This window comes from Malus domestica, chromosome 13 (assembly GCF_042453785.1).
Source record: "Malus domestica chromosome 13, GDT2T_hap1".
Taxonomy (NCBI): domain Eukaryota; kingdom Viridiplantae; phylum Streptophyta; class Magnoliopsida; order Rosales; family Rosaceae; genus Malus; species Malus domestica.
The window spans coordinates 15,668,465-15,685,163 of NC_091673.1; the positions used below are offsets into that span (position 1 = coordinate 15,668,465).

The 16,699-nt window shown below is 37.3% G+C and overlaps 2 protein-coding genes across 4 annotated transcripts; one reads left to right on the top strand and one right to left on the bottom strand.

The window, feature by feature from the left end:
• The first annotated feature begins 72 nt into the window (after positions 1–72).
• LOC103453107 (chloride channel protein CLC-d) lies at positions 73–8,484 on the top strand. 3 transcript variants are annotated; one of them, XM_070811194.1, is made up of 23 exons: positions 73–742; positions 834–906; positions 1,032–1,253; positions 1,338–1,384; positions 1,469–1,567; positions 1,869–1,943; positions 2,444–2,532; positions 2,794–2,934; positions 3,053–3,123; positions 3,227–3,306; positions 3,419–3,568; positions 4,157–4,216; positions 4,318–4,392; positions 4,808–4,959; positions 5,249–5,384; positions 5,455–5,583; positions 6,207–6,284; positions 6,375–6,430; positions 6,534–6,617; positions 6,700–6,856; positions 6,946–7,047; positions 7,125–7,166; positions 8,018–8,484. In XM_070811194.1, the coding sequence occupies exons 1-23, from the start codon at positions 563–565 to the stop codon at positions 8,033–8,035; spliced, it is 2,316 nt and encodes a 771-aa protein (XP_070667295.1). In that variant the 5' UTR covers positions 73–562; the 3' UTR covers positions 8,036–8,484. The 3 variants fall into 3 exon arrangements, 2 of the variants coding, with proteins under 2 accessions (XP_070667295.1, XP_008390871.3); XR_011575096.1 differs by having other exon boundaries at positions 140–742; positions 7,125–7,860; XM_008392649.4 differs by having other exon boundaries at positions 140–742; positions 7,125–7,171.
• Positions 8,485–9,105: 621 nt separating this feature from the next.
• Positions 9,106–11,206, bottom strand: LOC103453106 (mavicyanin-like). Its single transcript, XM_008392648.4, has 2 exons — positions 10,497–11,206; positions 9,106–9,625 (listed from the first exon to the last, which is right to left on the bottom strand). Exons 1-2 carry the CDS (start codon positions 10,666–10,668, stop codon positions 9,261–9,263), a joined length of 537 nt encoding a protein of 178 aa, XP_008390870.1. The 5' UTR covers positions 10,669–11,206; the 3' UTR covers positions 9,106–9,260.
• Between the last annotated feature and the right edge of the window lie 5,493 nt (positions 11,207–16,699).

The window sequence follows — 16,699 nt, forward strand, 5'->3', positions numbered from 1 at the left end:
CGTCCCCCCACCACCATCCCATCTAATTTATTAATCATTTTATATTCCTCAACCGTAAGACCTAAATCCCCTCCCTCAAGCAATAATCCGCTACATTCTAATCCCATTCTTACCGAACACTTCATCCCACGTCACCAACAACGATCATTGCATTTCTCGAACGCTACGATCTGACCGCCCATTCACTACATCCGAAAATTCCACCCAACCGCCGCCGCAGAGGATCCAACTCCCTCGCGCGCAAGCACCTGCTTCGTTGCAAAGCGATGGTTCTTCAGTCAACAAATAAAAAACGTAAAACGACAGAAAAAAGCCAGAGAGAGAGAGAGAGAGAGAGAGAGAGAGGCACTCCCGGTTCTCAACTTTTTTACGCCATACTCATCTCTCTCTTCGAATCACTTCCCAAAAACACTCTTCCGATTCCGATTACACATATCTGCTTTTCCGGAATTCAATTCGCTTCTCAATCCAATCTCCGATCGGTTATGCGGTGCGTGGACTTGGATTTCGATTTCCGAATTTCTAGGGTTTGATCGGAATACCGAATTTGGAGAAATCAATCATGCTGTCGAATCATTTGCAGAACGGGATCGGGGCGCCGAAGCTCGCCTGGTCCCGCCTCCCGCACTCGGAGGAAGCCGCCGAGCCCGACGCCGTCGGTCTCATGAAGAAGAGCGACGATGTCGGCGTCGAGAGCCTTGACTACGAAGTTATTGAAAATTACGCATATTGGGAGGAGCAGGTTGCGATTTTAAGCTTAATTGAGAGGGAGTTTTTTTTTTTTAGAAATGTTCCTTTTTTGGGGGGTTAATTTTGTGTTTGGCAATCTACAGGCGCAGAGAGGGAAGCTCTATGTTGGGTATCATGTGATGGTGAAGTGGTTCTTTGCTTTGCTCATCGGTATCGGTAAGCACTTGTCGGCTTCCGGCACTGAATGTGTAGCTTTTCTGCTGTCACTCCAAAAGAATCAATTTTTAGTAGAATTCAGCATTAACAATTTCATTTCATTCAATCCATTTGATTGCTTTCAGGCACTGGATTAGCTGCGGTTTTCATCAATATTGCAGTCGAGAACTTTGCAGGCTGGAAGTTTGCATTGACATTTGCAATAATCCAAAAATCATATGTGGCTGGTTTTGTAGTATACATATTAATCAACTTAGTTTTGGTTTTTTCGTCTGTATATATCGTTACACAATTTGCACCCGCAGCAGCTGGGTCCGGTATTCCCGAAATCAAGGGGTATTTGAATGGTAAGGTGGACTGATCATGTATTTCTGTTGAGTGTTGCTACTTTTATCAACGAAATGTCCGCTGATTGTTATTCAAATGTGCAGGGGTTGATATACACGGTGTACTTCTTTTCAGAACCTTGATTGGAAAGGTATAGTGATCTGGTTTGGTGTTCGTTTGTTGGGATTTAAACTATGTTCTTTGCATTATAGTATTTTTTCTGCCAATTGCACAGATCTTTGGGAGCATTGGCTCCGTGGGAGGTGGTCTAGCTTTAGGCAAAGAGGGCCCTCTTGTTCATACTGGTGCTTGTATTGCGTCTTTGCTTGGACAAGTAAGCACATACTGATCTTTTTGAAGCCCCTAATTATGTAACCTAGGCCACAGAACCACATATTATTCCTAAAAGTTTTTGTTTTCAGGAGAGTTCTTTCAGCTTCTGGAGTGTGTAGGCAATTGTTTGCACATTCTTGTAATTATTATTTTTCGTATCCTTTTTTAATATACAATCCTAATGATCAAGCATAAGTGCTTAAAAACCATATTTTTATGTCCATATCGTAATATCTTTCTACTATCTGAGTTGCTTGCTATTATGTTTTTTGAAAGATTATTTTGGTCATATCTTATTACAGGGTGGATCTACGAAATACCATCTAAGCTCTAGGTGGCTACAGATATTTAATAGCGATCGGGATCGTAGGGATCTGGTGAGTGATTCATGTCTTTTGTGTTTTTGTCTGAACTTTAAAGGTTTGACCCGTGTGAAACTGGACTTTGTACCTTATGTTGGTTCTCTTATGTAATCTATAAATCGTAGTTTCTCTTGCAATTTTAGTCACAGGCATAGTTATCTTCTTCGAGTATTTCTCTGTTCACGACTAACATATGCTAGTCATCAAGTTCACGAGCTTTTGTAGTTGTACTGCTGTTCTTGTTTATCCCTACTGATATCACGTATCTAGTTCATATGTGACGTTCTGTTTTATTGAAAGAAAATGCAGTATGTACACTATATATTCATTGGATGTCTGTATGTAACTTTTGTTAAGATTGTATAAGTAATTACCAAAAAAAATTATCCAAGTACTGTTCTTATCATCTTCCTTTGCTCTTTGAAGTGTCCAACTCTGGTATTTCTTCTATTTAAAAATAGCTATGATGAACCTCAAAATTTACTCATTTTACATTTGTGTGATTTTTTGAAAAGGTAACCTGTGGGTGTGCAGCTGGAGTGTCTGCTGCTTTTCGAGCTCCCGTTGGTGGTGTTCTATTTGCACTGGAAGAAGTTACATCTTGGTAATGCAATTTCATTCTTGCTCATGCAGTTATTGTCTCAATATGCATTTTGATTATATTTTTTATTGGTTAAAACCATTTTATGATGGTTAGTTCTTCGTCCTTTCAGTTTTATGTGCACTTCTCTTTTAGATTGAGACATAGAATTACAATTATATATGTCAGTCCTTGTGGAGTTAAAGCTCTTTTAAGTATTAAAACTCATTTCCTCAACCTTCTTTTAGGGATTTTATAACCTTTATTTATTTTTTTGTTCATAAGGTGGAAGAGTCAACTTATGTGGCGTGTATTTTTTACTTCTGCTATTGTGGCTGTTGTGGTGCGTACTGCAATGGGATGGTGTAAGAGTGGAAAGTGTGGACATTTTGGCTCAGGTGGCTTCATAATATGGGACTTATCAGAGTTAAGATCTAATCTTGTTTTATTTTTCATTTTCAAGAAAAATATCTAAAAACCTCTTTAGTTTTGTATTTTTCCTCAGTTTTGAGCCTTTTCTAACTTCCTAACTGATGTCATTCAGTGGTCAAGAGGACTACTCTTTTGAGGAGTTCTTGCCGATGGCGGTTATTGGGGTCATTGGAGGATTACTGGGTATGGTGTTCATTGTCTGAGCTGTGTGTGTCTACATGCTTTTTGTTTGTTTTTCTTTCCTCATAATATTTCACTTTATTTTCATTTTCTTTTCTTTTTTCAGGAGCCTTATTTAACCAGCTAACGTTTTATATTGCATACTGGCGTCGAAATTATTTGCACAAGAATGGGAATCGAGTCAAGGTGGGTTTTTGACTGTAGTTGGTAACGTTTATATTCTTTCAATAGCGCCATGTGATTCTAAAATTGACTTCAACTCCTTTTTTTTACCTTCACACCAAACACCAAAATGCAGATAATTGAAGCGTGCCTCATCTCGCTGATAACATCAATTATTTCCTTTGGTCTACCACTTTTACGAAAATGCAGTCCATGCCCTGAAGCAGATCTGGATTCTGGTATTGAATGCCCAAGGCCTCCAGGAACGTATGGGAATTATGTAAATGTAAGATGTCAACTTATAATTACCTGCTCAGTTATTTTGAAATCGTCTATAGGTTTTCTCTTTCTTCTTGCCATTTAGCTTCAGTTTTGTATGTGATATCTTTCTTTTGTATTTAGCATGAATTGAATAAACAGCACTTTTATTTTCCCTTGTAGTCATATCATGATATGGAAATTGAATGGTCAACTTATAACTGAAGGTGAATATGTCTACTCTTAATAAAAAAAAAAAGAGTAACTAGTATTAATATACCAAGAACATCTCTATGAAACTTGTAGGTTTAACTGGAAAATGTCTGGAGTTCTCAATACATGTGGAAGCCACTTGGGTTTTATGGTTTAAAAAATTAGCGGAGATAGTTATCATTATTGTTAATTTTCTTGGGAAAGCTCATTTTAAACTCCCAAGTTCAAGTCTCTCATTGACCCTAAGCCCTAAGTTACTCTTACTGATTAAAGAATCATTTTGTTTTGTTACTAAGATTCAGCTTCATTTGGGTGTTGAGAATATACTTTGGGTCTAAATACTGAATTCTGAGAATTCTGAAGCAACGTCAGAATATTCATTTCTAATTTATCGTATTTCCAGTTTTATTGCAGTAAGAACAAGGAATACAATGATCTCGCAACTATTTTCTTCAATACTCAGGTTTTTAGAATTTCTGGAATCATTTACTTCATCCTTTACATATTGGTTTTCAGGTTGCCTCATGGGTCTCATTACAGATTTATTTTTTCTTTTGGTTGCAGGATGATGCAATTAGGAATTTGTTTAGTGCAAAAACAGTTCATGAGTATAGTGCCCAAAGTTTGTTGACCTTCTTGGTATTGCATTTGTTTACTTCACTCAACGCTTGCTTTTTCCTCTTAAAGCATTGTATTCATTTTTTAGAAGTTAATGACAAGGCTCCTCTATTTTGTATGTCATTTTAGCTCATGCACAGATACTCCCACTGGCAGTATGAAAATATATTTAGAATATTGTAAGGTCTTGTCGACAGAGCTTGCCTTCCCCAAAGAAATATTTCAAAGGACAAAAGATAACATACATAAGAAAGTATATATGCTCTTGGAAAATGAATCTAATCTCTAAAATAAGTATAGGGGCTTGGAGAACATTGAATATTTTCAATAAAAATGTAATTTGACTATGAATATTCCCAGAAGGAAGTTAGTTTTTCTTTTGTCATTACTCCCTTAAGGATTATTTGTGTAACTTTTTTTTCCCAATGCATTCCAGGTGATGTTTTATTCATTAGCAGTTGTGACATTTGGTACTGCCGTTCCAGCTGGTCAATTTGTTCCTGGGATCATGATAGGATCTACATATGGGCGTCTTGTGGGCAAGTTTGTGGTTAGCTTTTACAAGAAGCTCAACATTGAAGAGGGAACGTGAGTCTTGTGAATATTTATTAACAGAGATTTAAAACTAAATGTGTTTTTTTTTTTCAATGCATGTAATGTATTCATGAGAGGTCGCACTTGGTGCGATGGCAAGTGCCTTCGCCCATGAGCGGTAGGTCTCGGGTTCGAGACTTGGGAGCAGCCTCTCCATAAATGGGGGTAAGGCTAGCCGACATTCACCTCTCCCAGACCCTGCGTAAAGCGGGAGCCTTGTGCACTGGGTACGACCCATGTAATGTATTCATGAACTTTCCTCTCATGCTTACTGGTTCTGCAGATATGCTCTACTGGGAGCAGCTTCTTTTCTTGGAGGTTCAATGCGGATGACAGTGTCTCTGTGCGTCATTATGGTTGAAATCACAAATAATTTGAAATTATTGCCTCTTATCATGCTTGTTCTTCTTATTTCAAAGGTACACTTCTGAAACTTTTATTATATTAGTAGATGCTTTGGAGAAATACTTACACCTTTTACATTTGCAGGCTGTTGGTGATGCTTTCAATGAAGGCCTGTACGAAGAACAGGCGCGATTAAAGAGCATTCCATTACTGGAATCAAGACCCAAGTACCAAATGAGGAAGATGACTGCAAAAGAGGCATCTGGAAAAAGGGTGAATGCCATTATTAAATTTCAAATCTCTTTATTAAGATTGTAGACAAGGGCATGTGTTTGGTGCTGACATGGACAATAGATAACTTTTCATGGCTGACCCCTTACATGTAAACATCAGTACAGAGTCATATGTTCAAATGTGCCTAGAGATGTTCACTTGTCTAGAACTTGCATACCTGATCCATCTCACTTCTGATGCCTATCTCAAGTACGAGGAGCCTCCTTAAACTGTAAAGGTTATGCCCAAATTGATTTGTCTGGATCCTTTGGTAAAAGGGTTATGCTTCATAGCACTATAGATGACTGAATTGGACGTTAGGGAGCCTTTTGTTCAGTTCTCACCCAAATATGGAAACATCCAAATGAAGGCAGAAAAGAAAAAAAGTTGAAAGACTACCTTCTCTTATTACTTAAAAGGGGATGCCTATTCCCCCAAATAACTTCAGCAGGCACTATTTCTGGTATCAAACACCTTTTTTTGCCTGTGGTTGCATTTTCCATTTTAATTGTACATGGTGTGAGTGCCTTGTGCTTCAATGATTTCACAATGCATGGACTTATTTGTTCTTTTACTTTTATTTCAATAGTAAGCTTACTGTGCTCAATTTTCTGTCTCTGTAGGTGATTTCCTTCCCTCGTGTTGTTAAGGTTGCAGATGTGGTTTCTATTTTGCGGAGCAACAATCATAATGGCTTCCCTGTATGCTTTACTTTGTTTTTTCCTCTCTTAACCTCTCTCATTCTTTTTGCTTGATATATAAGTGTGTGTTTCATTTTGTATCCCCTCCAGGTGATTGATCATGCAAGAAATGGGGAAACACTTGTAATTGGACTAATGCTTCGTAGGTATGGTATTTCTAATTTCTCCATTTAAGTCTGATTTCGTTTTTTGAAGCAGACAATGCAAATGTTTTAAAACATTAATGTGAGTATATGAATTGTGATGCAGTCACTTGTTGGTACTTCTGCAGTCGAAGGTGGATTTCCAACATAGTCCTTTACCTTGTGATCCAAGAGGATCCAGGTCTATCAGGCAAGTCGAGGCTTGAAATTTTTTTGTATTCTGGCCCTCACCTTTTACTAGAAGATGTTTGACAGTTCCCTTTATATTCCAGGCACACCATCAGTGAATTTGTGAAACCTGCTTCCAGTAAAGGCTTATCGATGAATGATGTACATCTGAGTTCAGATGACTTAGAAATGTACATAGATCTTGCCCCATTTTTGAACCCATCTCCTTACATTGTCCCTGAGGATATGTCTTTGACAAAGGTGATAATTTCGCTACCATTCATTTAAGGCTTTTCTTGCATGGCATGTAGTTCTAACTGAAATTTATATTGTTCTTTATGATGGTGCAGGTATATAATCTTTTCCGACAACTAGGTCTGAGGCATATATTTGTTGTTCCCCGTCCATCTCGTGTGCTTGGCTTGATTACCAGGAAGGATTTATTGCTTGAGGTATTGCCATCCATCCTCTTAATGCATGCTACCAGCACTAGACCGCAAATATTGACTTATGTTAGTTTTTCTTGCAGGAGAATGAGGATCCAGCTTCGGTGGAGCTCCAATCGACTAGTGTAAGGTCTCTATGATGCTTTGCTTATGCCAAATCTATCAAAATAGTTAGATGTGTGCATTAGTTAATCCTCATTATGATGGCAAGCTTGTGGCATTTTATATGGTCTTCAAATACAAATTTGGTTCCGTTGTATAAAGTGATCATGTCACAACGTCGCCTTTCTTTTTCATCTTTTTTGATGTGTGGGTAGCCTGCAAAATTTATTAGAAAGATGCCAATGTGCATCCAAGAGAGAAGATTTGTACGAGTGACAAGGTTGTGAGACTCAAGTTTCTCAAATATATAGCATGCCCATCCAGAAAGTGAACACTTTTTCAAGTCCTGGGTTTGTTTTTGGCACCTAGAATACAGTGATGCATAGATGTATATGCCTGAGAAATATGTGTTCTGCAGACCAGATAAATAAAGAAGTTTTCGTTCTTTTATATATGTCAACTTGGGAGGAGACTACATGGCACATTGAATATGTTTGAACCGAATATACTGGGGTTACAATGGTCTCTTTCGATGTGGATTTTAGTCCATGGATTATTCATGAATTATTTTCTTCCAGTTCAATTGATATTTATCATTTCTTTAAAGGCTTATGTCAGTGAGATGATTCAATTTTCTCCTTTTTCCCACTTCACTGTGCCTCTTTTGCGAGAGGTTTTGACCGTACGGCACTTGCTTTTGCATAGAGTGGATAGAAAGTAAGCCAATTAGCACTTGCTTTCGTTGTAAACAACTTTGTTGCTTTACTTGCCAAATATAGCACCTATGATGTGAAAACAAATCTCTTGCCCGAACATGCATTTTACCTTTTCTATTGACAAATTTTTAATCTTCTTCATAATTCTCTGATGGCAGAACTCAGCATCGAGATAGAAGAAAGGTTGGAAGGAATGGAGATATGGAGCGCCCACTTCTCACTAGTCTTCTGGTCTAACATCATGTGTCCGGCTGATAATAAGGTCTGATCATCCATGAGGACTTAATTCTTTAGAGCTTCCTCCATTCTTTGAACCTAAAATCTTATTCTTTCTCTGTAAGTTTACCTTAGGATCTAGGACTTTAGAATGCATCAATATGCTTCCCCTCGCACCGAGGGTAAACGGATCACACCCACCTGAATTTTGTAGCATGTATATCTGGATGATAATATACGGCAGATTAATGCAGACATAGAGGTTAAGTCTGGGACGCTGAATAAATGACGGGTTACACAGGAATTTGCAAGAATGGGAAGGATGCGACCCAATGTACTTGTACTGATTTTAGTGTTGCCGAGAAAATGATTTAGTGAGAAATTAATCAACATTAGTTTTGATAGTCTTTACAGATGATGTTTACTTAAAAGGAACTTCTGAGCTCTTACAGTTTTGACGCATTCTTGCAGAAGCAATAGCATATCAGCATATCAGCATCTGCTACTTTTGAATGATGTTCCAGTTGACACAAATAGAGTGCAACGGAACACGTTTTAATTTACCATTACATTCTTGCATTTATTTGTCTTCCATTCCAAGAGAGTTGATATTTGGGAATTCGTACCCCTGGCTTAGGACTTGGAACCCTAGGTTCAGGACCCAGAACCAAAACTTAAACTCCCGGATTCGGGGTTCTAGTGTGATGGATCAAATTGAAATCGATCTTAACCGCAAGCAATACGTTATACATCTGTTAATTCATCCCTTCCTTTAGCTTCTTCTCCTTTTAATATGTTTGCTAGTCGTGGAAAACCTTTCTTTTTCCGGATTTGTAACCTTACTTTAATGTATTGCTTCTTATTAGTTACCGACCGATGTGGTATTGTGAACAGCTTCTTATTGTTAAAATTAAGTGTGAACTAATATACCGTCCGAAAAGAGTTCATATAACACGGTGAAAATGTTTACCTCAGCTGTATGATTGATCTGAGCCAAAAATTGATGATTATTTATGCCAATCTTCCAACATTTTGGTAATATCCGAAATTTATTCCAAGGTTTTGTAAGCTATATATGTAATGTCTGTATATCAAGTACGAAAATCACTACTAACCCATCTCAAAAGAGCAGTAAAAAGACTCAAATTACTGCCCGATATGTATAAAACCAATAATCTTGAGTGACTAAGCGAGACCAGAAACAACAAGTGTTAATCCCAGCAGCCCAAAATTTCCCTTCAGAGATTGTAATGGAGCAGCGATGCTTGGACCTGGCGTCGGTGCGTGAGGAGCAGGAACTGTTGGGGGGGCCAATGCCGAAGGAGTTGGAGCTGCCGACGAAGGATGGCGCATGGCGTTGATGTCGACCTTCTGGCCGGCCTGGCAGTGACCGGGGACCCCGCACATGTAGAAGTAATGGCCTCTGGTGGTGATGGTGATTGTGTCATTTCCGGTGGTGTAGGAGTCGAGGGGGAGTGAGGCGTTGCATGACCGATACATGGCGTGCGTAACGCGGATCACGTTGTGGAGTTGGGGGTTGTATTCGAATCCTGATTGATCCCACATAACATAAGACATTCAAAACAAGGTTTTAAAAGTTTGCAAAACATGTGATGTGTCATCAATATAAAATAAATACGTTAATCAACACTTAAGTAATAATTCAATCATAAAAATCACATCATATGATTTACAAAATTTAATCTATGTAGTTAGTTGCCGTAGCATTACCCCTCAAATCCTTCATCTTCTGGAAAACCATCGTGATAGATCGGATCAAGAGATGGATATTCTAATGCCAAACATCCATAGTGGACAATAATTTAATTTCCAATGGGATTGCAGAGAGCACGCGTGCGTTAGAAAGAGATCCATCACCCTTCCCTTTTTTCACTTTTTCTAATAACCAATAATGGCCTCCATGATCATCATCATTCACTTAGAGACCCTTTTGAAATTAATCACTAAATTATTTACATTATCAAAATGTTGCATATAATTGTTTTCCTAAGATCGTGAAAAATTTGAAAACTATCATACGCAATCGGTAACACTTAAAAACATTCATTACCGAGAGATGAATGACAATCAGGAGAAATTGTTTCGCATATGCATGTTATTTTTCTATTTGTTTTTAGTTTTTAAATTAATAAATTAAAAAAGCACTAAGGAACAAAAATAAGTATACTATAAAGGTCGTACCCAGTGCACAAGGCTCCCGCTTTACGCAGGGTCTGGGAGAGGTATGGAGAGGCTGCTCCCAAGTCTCGAACCCAAGACCTACCGCTCATGGGCGAAGGCACTTGCCATCGCACCAAGTATACTATACAATAGAAAAATGAGTGCGAAAATTATTTTCCAAAATTACGTTCAAAATCATGCTGAAAAAGAGAAACTATAAACTGGGAGATAATAACTCACTGATAACATCACCAAGTTGGAAAGTTTTAGAAGCAGCCCATTGTTTGTAGTTGACATTTCCGAAGGTGGTCCACCCGGCGGAGTCTCCGACCTTGTACACAGCTGCACTGGACATCTCCAAAACAGCCGTCACCGCCGCCGCTAGAGCCAAGACTCTGACCACCAAAGCCATGGCTCTGCTACCTAGAAAATTTCAACTCTTGGAGACTCTGAGATCCTAATAAGCTTGTAGATTTTGGATTGTGTAGAATGGAATTATGGAATGCAGTGAGGGACTCTCAAGGGGGACCTCTTGTTGTTGGTATTTGTGAAGCTTTTGGATGGGGATGGCAGGTTGGCTGTTGGAAACCTTAAGCAGGAGAATTAATTTGTCAAGGTTCTTTGGGGTTTAATTGCAGTCAGTGGGGAAGTAAACGATTGTGGCTCAATATAGTAGTGTTGGTCCGGTCGTTGAGTTGGGTTGTTTGAGAATGCAATTTTGATTGGTAGGGTTTAAATAAACTTTGGCCCGACTAGCTTCACGATTGCGTATGCTGTCTTGTATTTTGAATCTCACAAGCAGATAGCACATGTTGACACGAAAATTAAAATTAAATTGTTAGTTGACAGATAAGATTGGATTGTCCTTTGGCACAGAAGAAATAGCTGGAAGCTAGAGAGTAGCTACCTAGCTATGCCTGGATTTGGCTTAAAGGACCTATTATTTGCATTCTCCTGTTAGTCCCTATTATTCTTATTCTAATCCTATCATTTTGGGAGAGTTGAAATGGACATGTTTTCTTCTTGAGTATCCATCACCTACCTTCAAGTTGATCACAAACTTTTCATGTCTTCGTTGAAACATACCTAAACTAGTATTTTATGCATTCAAATCTAATCTTTTATACAAAACAAGGTGAAAGTTCTAGGATGGGTACTAGTTTAACCTATAACGAAGGTGAATCGATTCCAACTTAAAAACTCAATGTCAATTTTAGCTCTAATATTAATTCCATATCCACATCACACATATATAAGAATAATAAACAAAAATAAAAATGTGCAAACCGAGGTAGGATTTAACAAAGCAAAACCTACCACCGGGCTCCTAAGCCAGAACAAACACACTAAGAGAAATGAGTATAGAAAGACTTACAAAACTCATCAACTAAACATACATATACTAGTTGACAATTTTGTCTCCGCGCTTTGTTACTCCTTCTCTCTTCAGCCTTCGAGTAGAAGTAGCATGACACTAACGCGGCGATCAATCACCTTATTCTCGAACTTTGTAAGATACCAACGCAATTATGTAGAATGTATGTATGATTAAATAATCTTTAAAAATCAAACAATAATAAAAATCACAAGCCACATTTTCATAATCAATTTTGATATAAAACAAAATAAAAACCAGTGAAGAAAAAAAATTGAATTTTGTCTTTTAGAACTCCACGGCTGAAAACTGTCTTTCTCACACTAGCACACTGAAGTAAGATCAAACTGTATTGCTCTCTGTGCCTATTAGCCTATGTGACAAGAACCAAATATGAAATACATATATATATATATTCATGCACCACGAAATGACTACAGTATCTATGAAGTACTCACAGCGGCAGCCGTGCAATCTTTCCCTCTATGCTCCTCTCGATGCATGTGTAATTTAAAGCATCCGTCTCTCAGTAAAGGAAAATGACAAAGATGTCATATTTTTAAATCAAATTTTGTAATTAAATTAAAATATGTTGATAGTTGCAATTCATTTTTAATGATTTAAAGAAAAAATTCAACCACCAACTGCCACATTATATGGTCGACAAATATGGTATACAATATGAACTACAAAATGTCTCTCTAACATCACCGCTCACTAAAACCTCACTCGTGCATAAGCGGCAGCAGCCAAAAACCATAATCTAATGCATATATATAGGCTTCACTAAGACTCCTATCTCAATAGAAACATGACTCTCTTTTCTTGATCTTTAACAAACTTAATCAGCAAGTGAAGTGATGCATGAAACGGGTTAAGAACAAAAAACCATTTGACATTATAACCACGTTTTAAATGCACCGCAAAGAAGTTATAATGCGTGAGAATCAATTATCATGTAAAAGCAAATTTAATCTTAATAAGCACAGCAGCCCACGGCAACCATAATCCCAAAAAGGAATGATACGGTAAGGTGACCAAATTTTTAAACAAATTTGTAAATCAAATGATGCGGTGGTTTATGATTGAATTATTATTCAAATGTTGATTAACGTGTTTATTTTCTATTGGTTATACCTTATTTAGTTTGTAAATTTAACTTAAATTTGGTCTTCCTAGCATTATTCATAATAAAAACAATATGGTTTATTTATAAAGTTGAGACCATAACCGAATCAAATCCAAAATATGATATTACTCAAAATAGATAATTTGACATGCCTCAAATTATCTATATGAGTGCATATAAATGTCTCTAAAACACTTGACATTCTTGTGACCAAGAGCAGCAGCAACAACAACAACAAAAACTTATCCTATTAAGTCGGGTTGATTGTTTGAATCCTACAATGCCTCTGCGCTTGATTTTGCACCAAGGCATCCGTCAGCTTCTCCAAATACTGCATGTCTTTTCTTAGTGTCTATTTCCAAGCCTTCCTAGGTCTTTCTCTGCCCTTTTTACCTTGAGCCTTTGTCACATAATTCCATTTTGTAACCGAAACATCTATAGGACTTCGGTTCACATGTCCAAACCCTCTTAATTGATTTTCTCTCATCTTATCTTCAATTGCAGCCACTCCTACTTTACATCGGATATCCTCGTCCTTAATCTCGTTTTTCATGTGTGCTCACACATCTAACGAAGCATCTTCATCTCCGTTAGACTCATTTTTTGCTCATGCTGATGCTTGACCACCCATCATTTTGTACCATAAAGCATTGATGGCCTTATTGCCATCCTATATACATTATGTGCCATAAAGCATTGCTAGCCTTATTGTTCTCCTATACAATTTTTCCTTGAGTTTTAGTGGCATACATCAGTCGCACAACACACCTGATGCACTCTTCCACTTCATCTATCCAGCTTGTATTTTATGGTTGAGATCTCCATTTAATTTTCCAGTCTTTTGTAAGAGATCCAAGATAACAAAAGTGCTCACTATTTGGTAATTCCTGATTTTTAATAGTCACCCTTATCTCATTTGGACCTTCATTCCTACTGAACACGCGCTCTATAAACACCGTCTTGGACCTACTTAGGTGAAGACTTTGAGATTTCAACACTTCCCGGTAAAGGTTAAGCTTCACATTTACTCCCTCCTGCATTTCATCTATCAACAATTTATAATTTGCGAGAAACATAATATGTCTCGTTAACTCATCCACTACTAATGCAAAAAGGTAAGGACTTAAAGCTGAGCCTTGGTGTAACCCTATGGTCATGGGAAAACTTTCAGCTTGACCTTCGTGAGTTCTTACTGCAATCTTTATCCATCATACATATCCTTTATTGCTTGGATATATACTACTTGAACACCTTTCTTCTTTAGAATCCTCCAAAGAATTTCTCTTGAGACCTCATATCATACGCTTTTTCTAGATCTATAAAGATCATGTGCAAATCCTTTTGCATAACTCTATACCGTTCCATCAATCTACGTAATAGATGAATTGTTTCCATAGTCCACCGCCCAAGCTTGAAACCAAATTGATTGTCTAAAACCCGTGTCTTTTGCCTCCATCTATGCTCAATTAATCTCTCCCAAATCTTCATTATACGACTTTTTAACTTAATATTCATATAGTTCATGCAATTTTGTATGTCGCCGTTATTCATGTAGATAGGCACCAAATTACTTTTTTTGCCACTTATTGCCATCTTCTTTGTTTTCAAAATTTTATTGAAAATGTTTGTGAGCCATGGTATGCCTGTCTTCTCCAAGACCTTCCACACTGTTTTTCAGTGCTTCATCTTGTTCAAAGTTACAATCACTTCCTCTTTCCTGATTCAATGGTAAAATGAGTAATTTCTACACTCTTCTGAGTTACTCAACTACCCAAAGAAGTACTTATTTCATGTCTTTCATTGAAAAGATTATGAAAATAAACTCTCTATCTGTCTTTAACAGCATTTTCCATAGTTAGAACATTTCCTTTCTCATCATTGATGCACCTTACTTGGTTCAAGTTTCTTGTCTTCCTTTCCCTTGATCCAGCCAATTTATAGATATCAAATTCTCCTTTATAGATATCAAATTCTCCTTCTTTGGTATCTAATCACTTATACATATTGTCAATAGCCGCTAGCTTCGCTTCTCTCATGACTTTCTTCACCTCCTTCTTTGCTACTTTGTACCTCTTAGTTTTCATCAGTTCTATCCTTGCATAAGGCTTTACAATATTCATTCTTAGCCTTAACCTTTTCCCATATCTCCTCCTTTCACCACCAAGATTTGTTTTGATGTGGAGCAAAACCCTTAGACCCTCATTATACCCGTTTTTGCAACTTTTTGGATACAACTAGTCATGGAATCCCACATTTGATTAGTGTTTCTCTCTATATTCTCAACATATTGGCGCGAGTACTTCCTCTTGACTTGATTTTCTCCTTTTAGATTCCACCATCTAGTTCTTGGACACTTTAAGGTCTTGTTTTTTCTTCCATCTCTTTTGATATGTACATTCATCACTAATGGGCGATATTGGTTAGCCATTCTCTCTCCCGATATAACTTTGGAATCCTTACAAGTTATATGATCACCCTTCTACACTAAAAAAAATCTATTTGTGTTTTTGATAACACAATCTTGTAGGTTATCACATGCTCTTCTATCTTCTTAACGAAGGCATTAGCTAGAAATAGAGCGTATGCCATTGCAAAATCCAAAATGGCTTCCCCCTCCTCGTTTCTCTCCCTAAGACCATGACCACCATGGAAATCTTTGTAGTTACTTGTCTTCTTTTACATGTCCTGGGTAAAGTTGATGTCAGCAGATACTTCCAAACAACTTTGAGTGGAGTCATTTAAAAAGAAGTTTTTACAACAACCTTACTCGTTTAACTTTGCATCCAGGCATTAATGGAGATATAACGATGCTTACTCATTTATCATTGTGTCTAGGCCACACAACGCGTCACTTCCGGGTAACGACCTAGCTTTAACGCAATTATTGTTTAGGTTTCATTATCATAAGGATTCGACGTGAAAACCGAATGCCGGCTGTTCACTACCTGACTCCATCCCTTCCTCCTTTATCTGGCCTTGGGATTAACCGAGATTAAAATAATTACAAAAAAAAAAAACACAAGCTAGTCCAAGATATTACAATCGATGTTTTATTCGGAATTGCCAATTTTACTCTAACACAAGGCTTTAGAGCTTTTCCCCTTTTTACGTGAGAAATGACTTAATTAACTAACCATATAGTTTTAATTGTATTCAAACTTTTTACCTTGTTCCTTTTGCTTGAGACTCCCTTGAGAACAAGTTGAGCCCATCTTAATACTGTAAGATTATGAGTATGAAACATATGATAAAATTGGTCATATTGTTTGAGATTGATATGGAAAAGTCTTGGTTAAAAGCTATTAGTTATCCTAATTGTTTTGTGATAACATAATTGAGTATAGTTCAATTCTTTTGGGATTAGAATTTAGTGCTGGAACTATAATTAGACTTATAGTTCTTTATGGTTGTATAGTTTGAATCCTAGGCTGATTCTGATAGGGAATAGTCAGAGGAATACTATATATAGTTCAAGCCACTGCTCTTGCAAATGACTGCTCATTATTTTGTTCCAAGACCTATTGATTGGAAGGGCTATTGTATTTTGAAAAAGAGGAGAAGGTTTTGAATACAAGAAGTTGCAATGGCTTCATCGTCAGGATCAAATTATGTAGGTAAGTTTTAAAGGTTCTTCATTCTTGTGTTTGTTTATCTATAGTCTTGTATAAGTTGTGATTCAATTGGATGAACCTATTTTTCTTGAATGGAAACTTATAAACTTGTTCTTACAAGTCGTATTAGAGCCATAAGGTTTCAACAATTGAATTCGGCTCATGATTAAGAAAGATTGCATAAAACTACATTGCATGGGTTTCGAACTGAGCTTTAAGTCTCTTGGAAATATAAAAACTAAAAAACGATGTCGTTTCAGAAGACTATATGTATCTCCAAGAGACAGAATTTGATCATGGTGATATTGATGATCCTCTGACTTATTAA

Coding starts and splice junctions, on each gene's coding strand:
- LOC103453106 (XM_008392648.4), bottom strand. CDS start 10,668: ATGGCTTTGGTGGTCAGAGTCTTGGCTCTAGCGGCGGCGGTGACGGCT. Junction 9,626..10,496: donor CCAACTTGGTGATGTTATCA/GTGAGTTATTAT, acceptor GGGATCAATCAG/GATTCGAATACAACCCCCAA.
- LOC103453107 (XM_008392649.4), top strand. CDS start 563: ATGCTGTCGAATCATTTGCAGAACGGGATCGGGGCGCCGAAGCTCGCC. Junction 743..833: donor ACGCATATTGGGAGGAGCAG/GTTGCGATTTTA, acceptor GGCAATCTACAG/GCGCAGAGAGGGAAGCTCTA. Junction 4,393..4,807: donor AAAGTTTGTTGACCTTCTTG/GTATTGCATTTG, acceptor AATGCATTCCAG/GTGATGTTTTATTCATTAGC.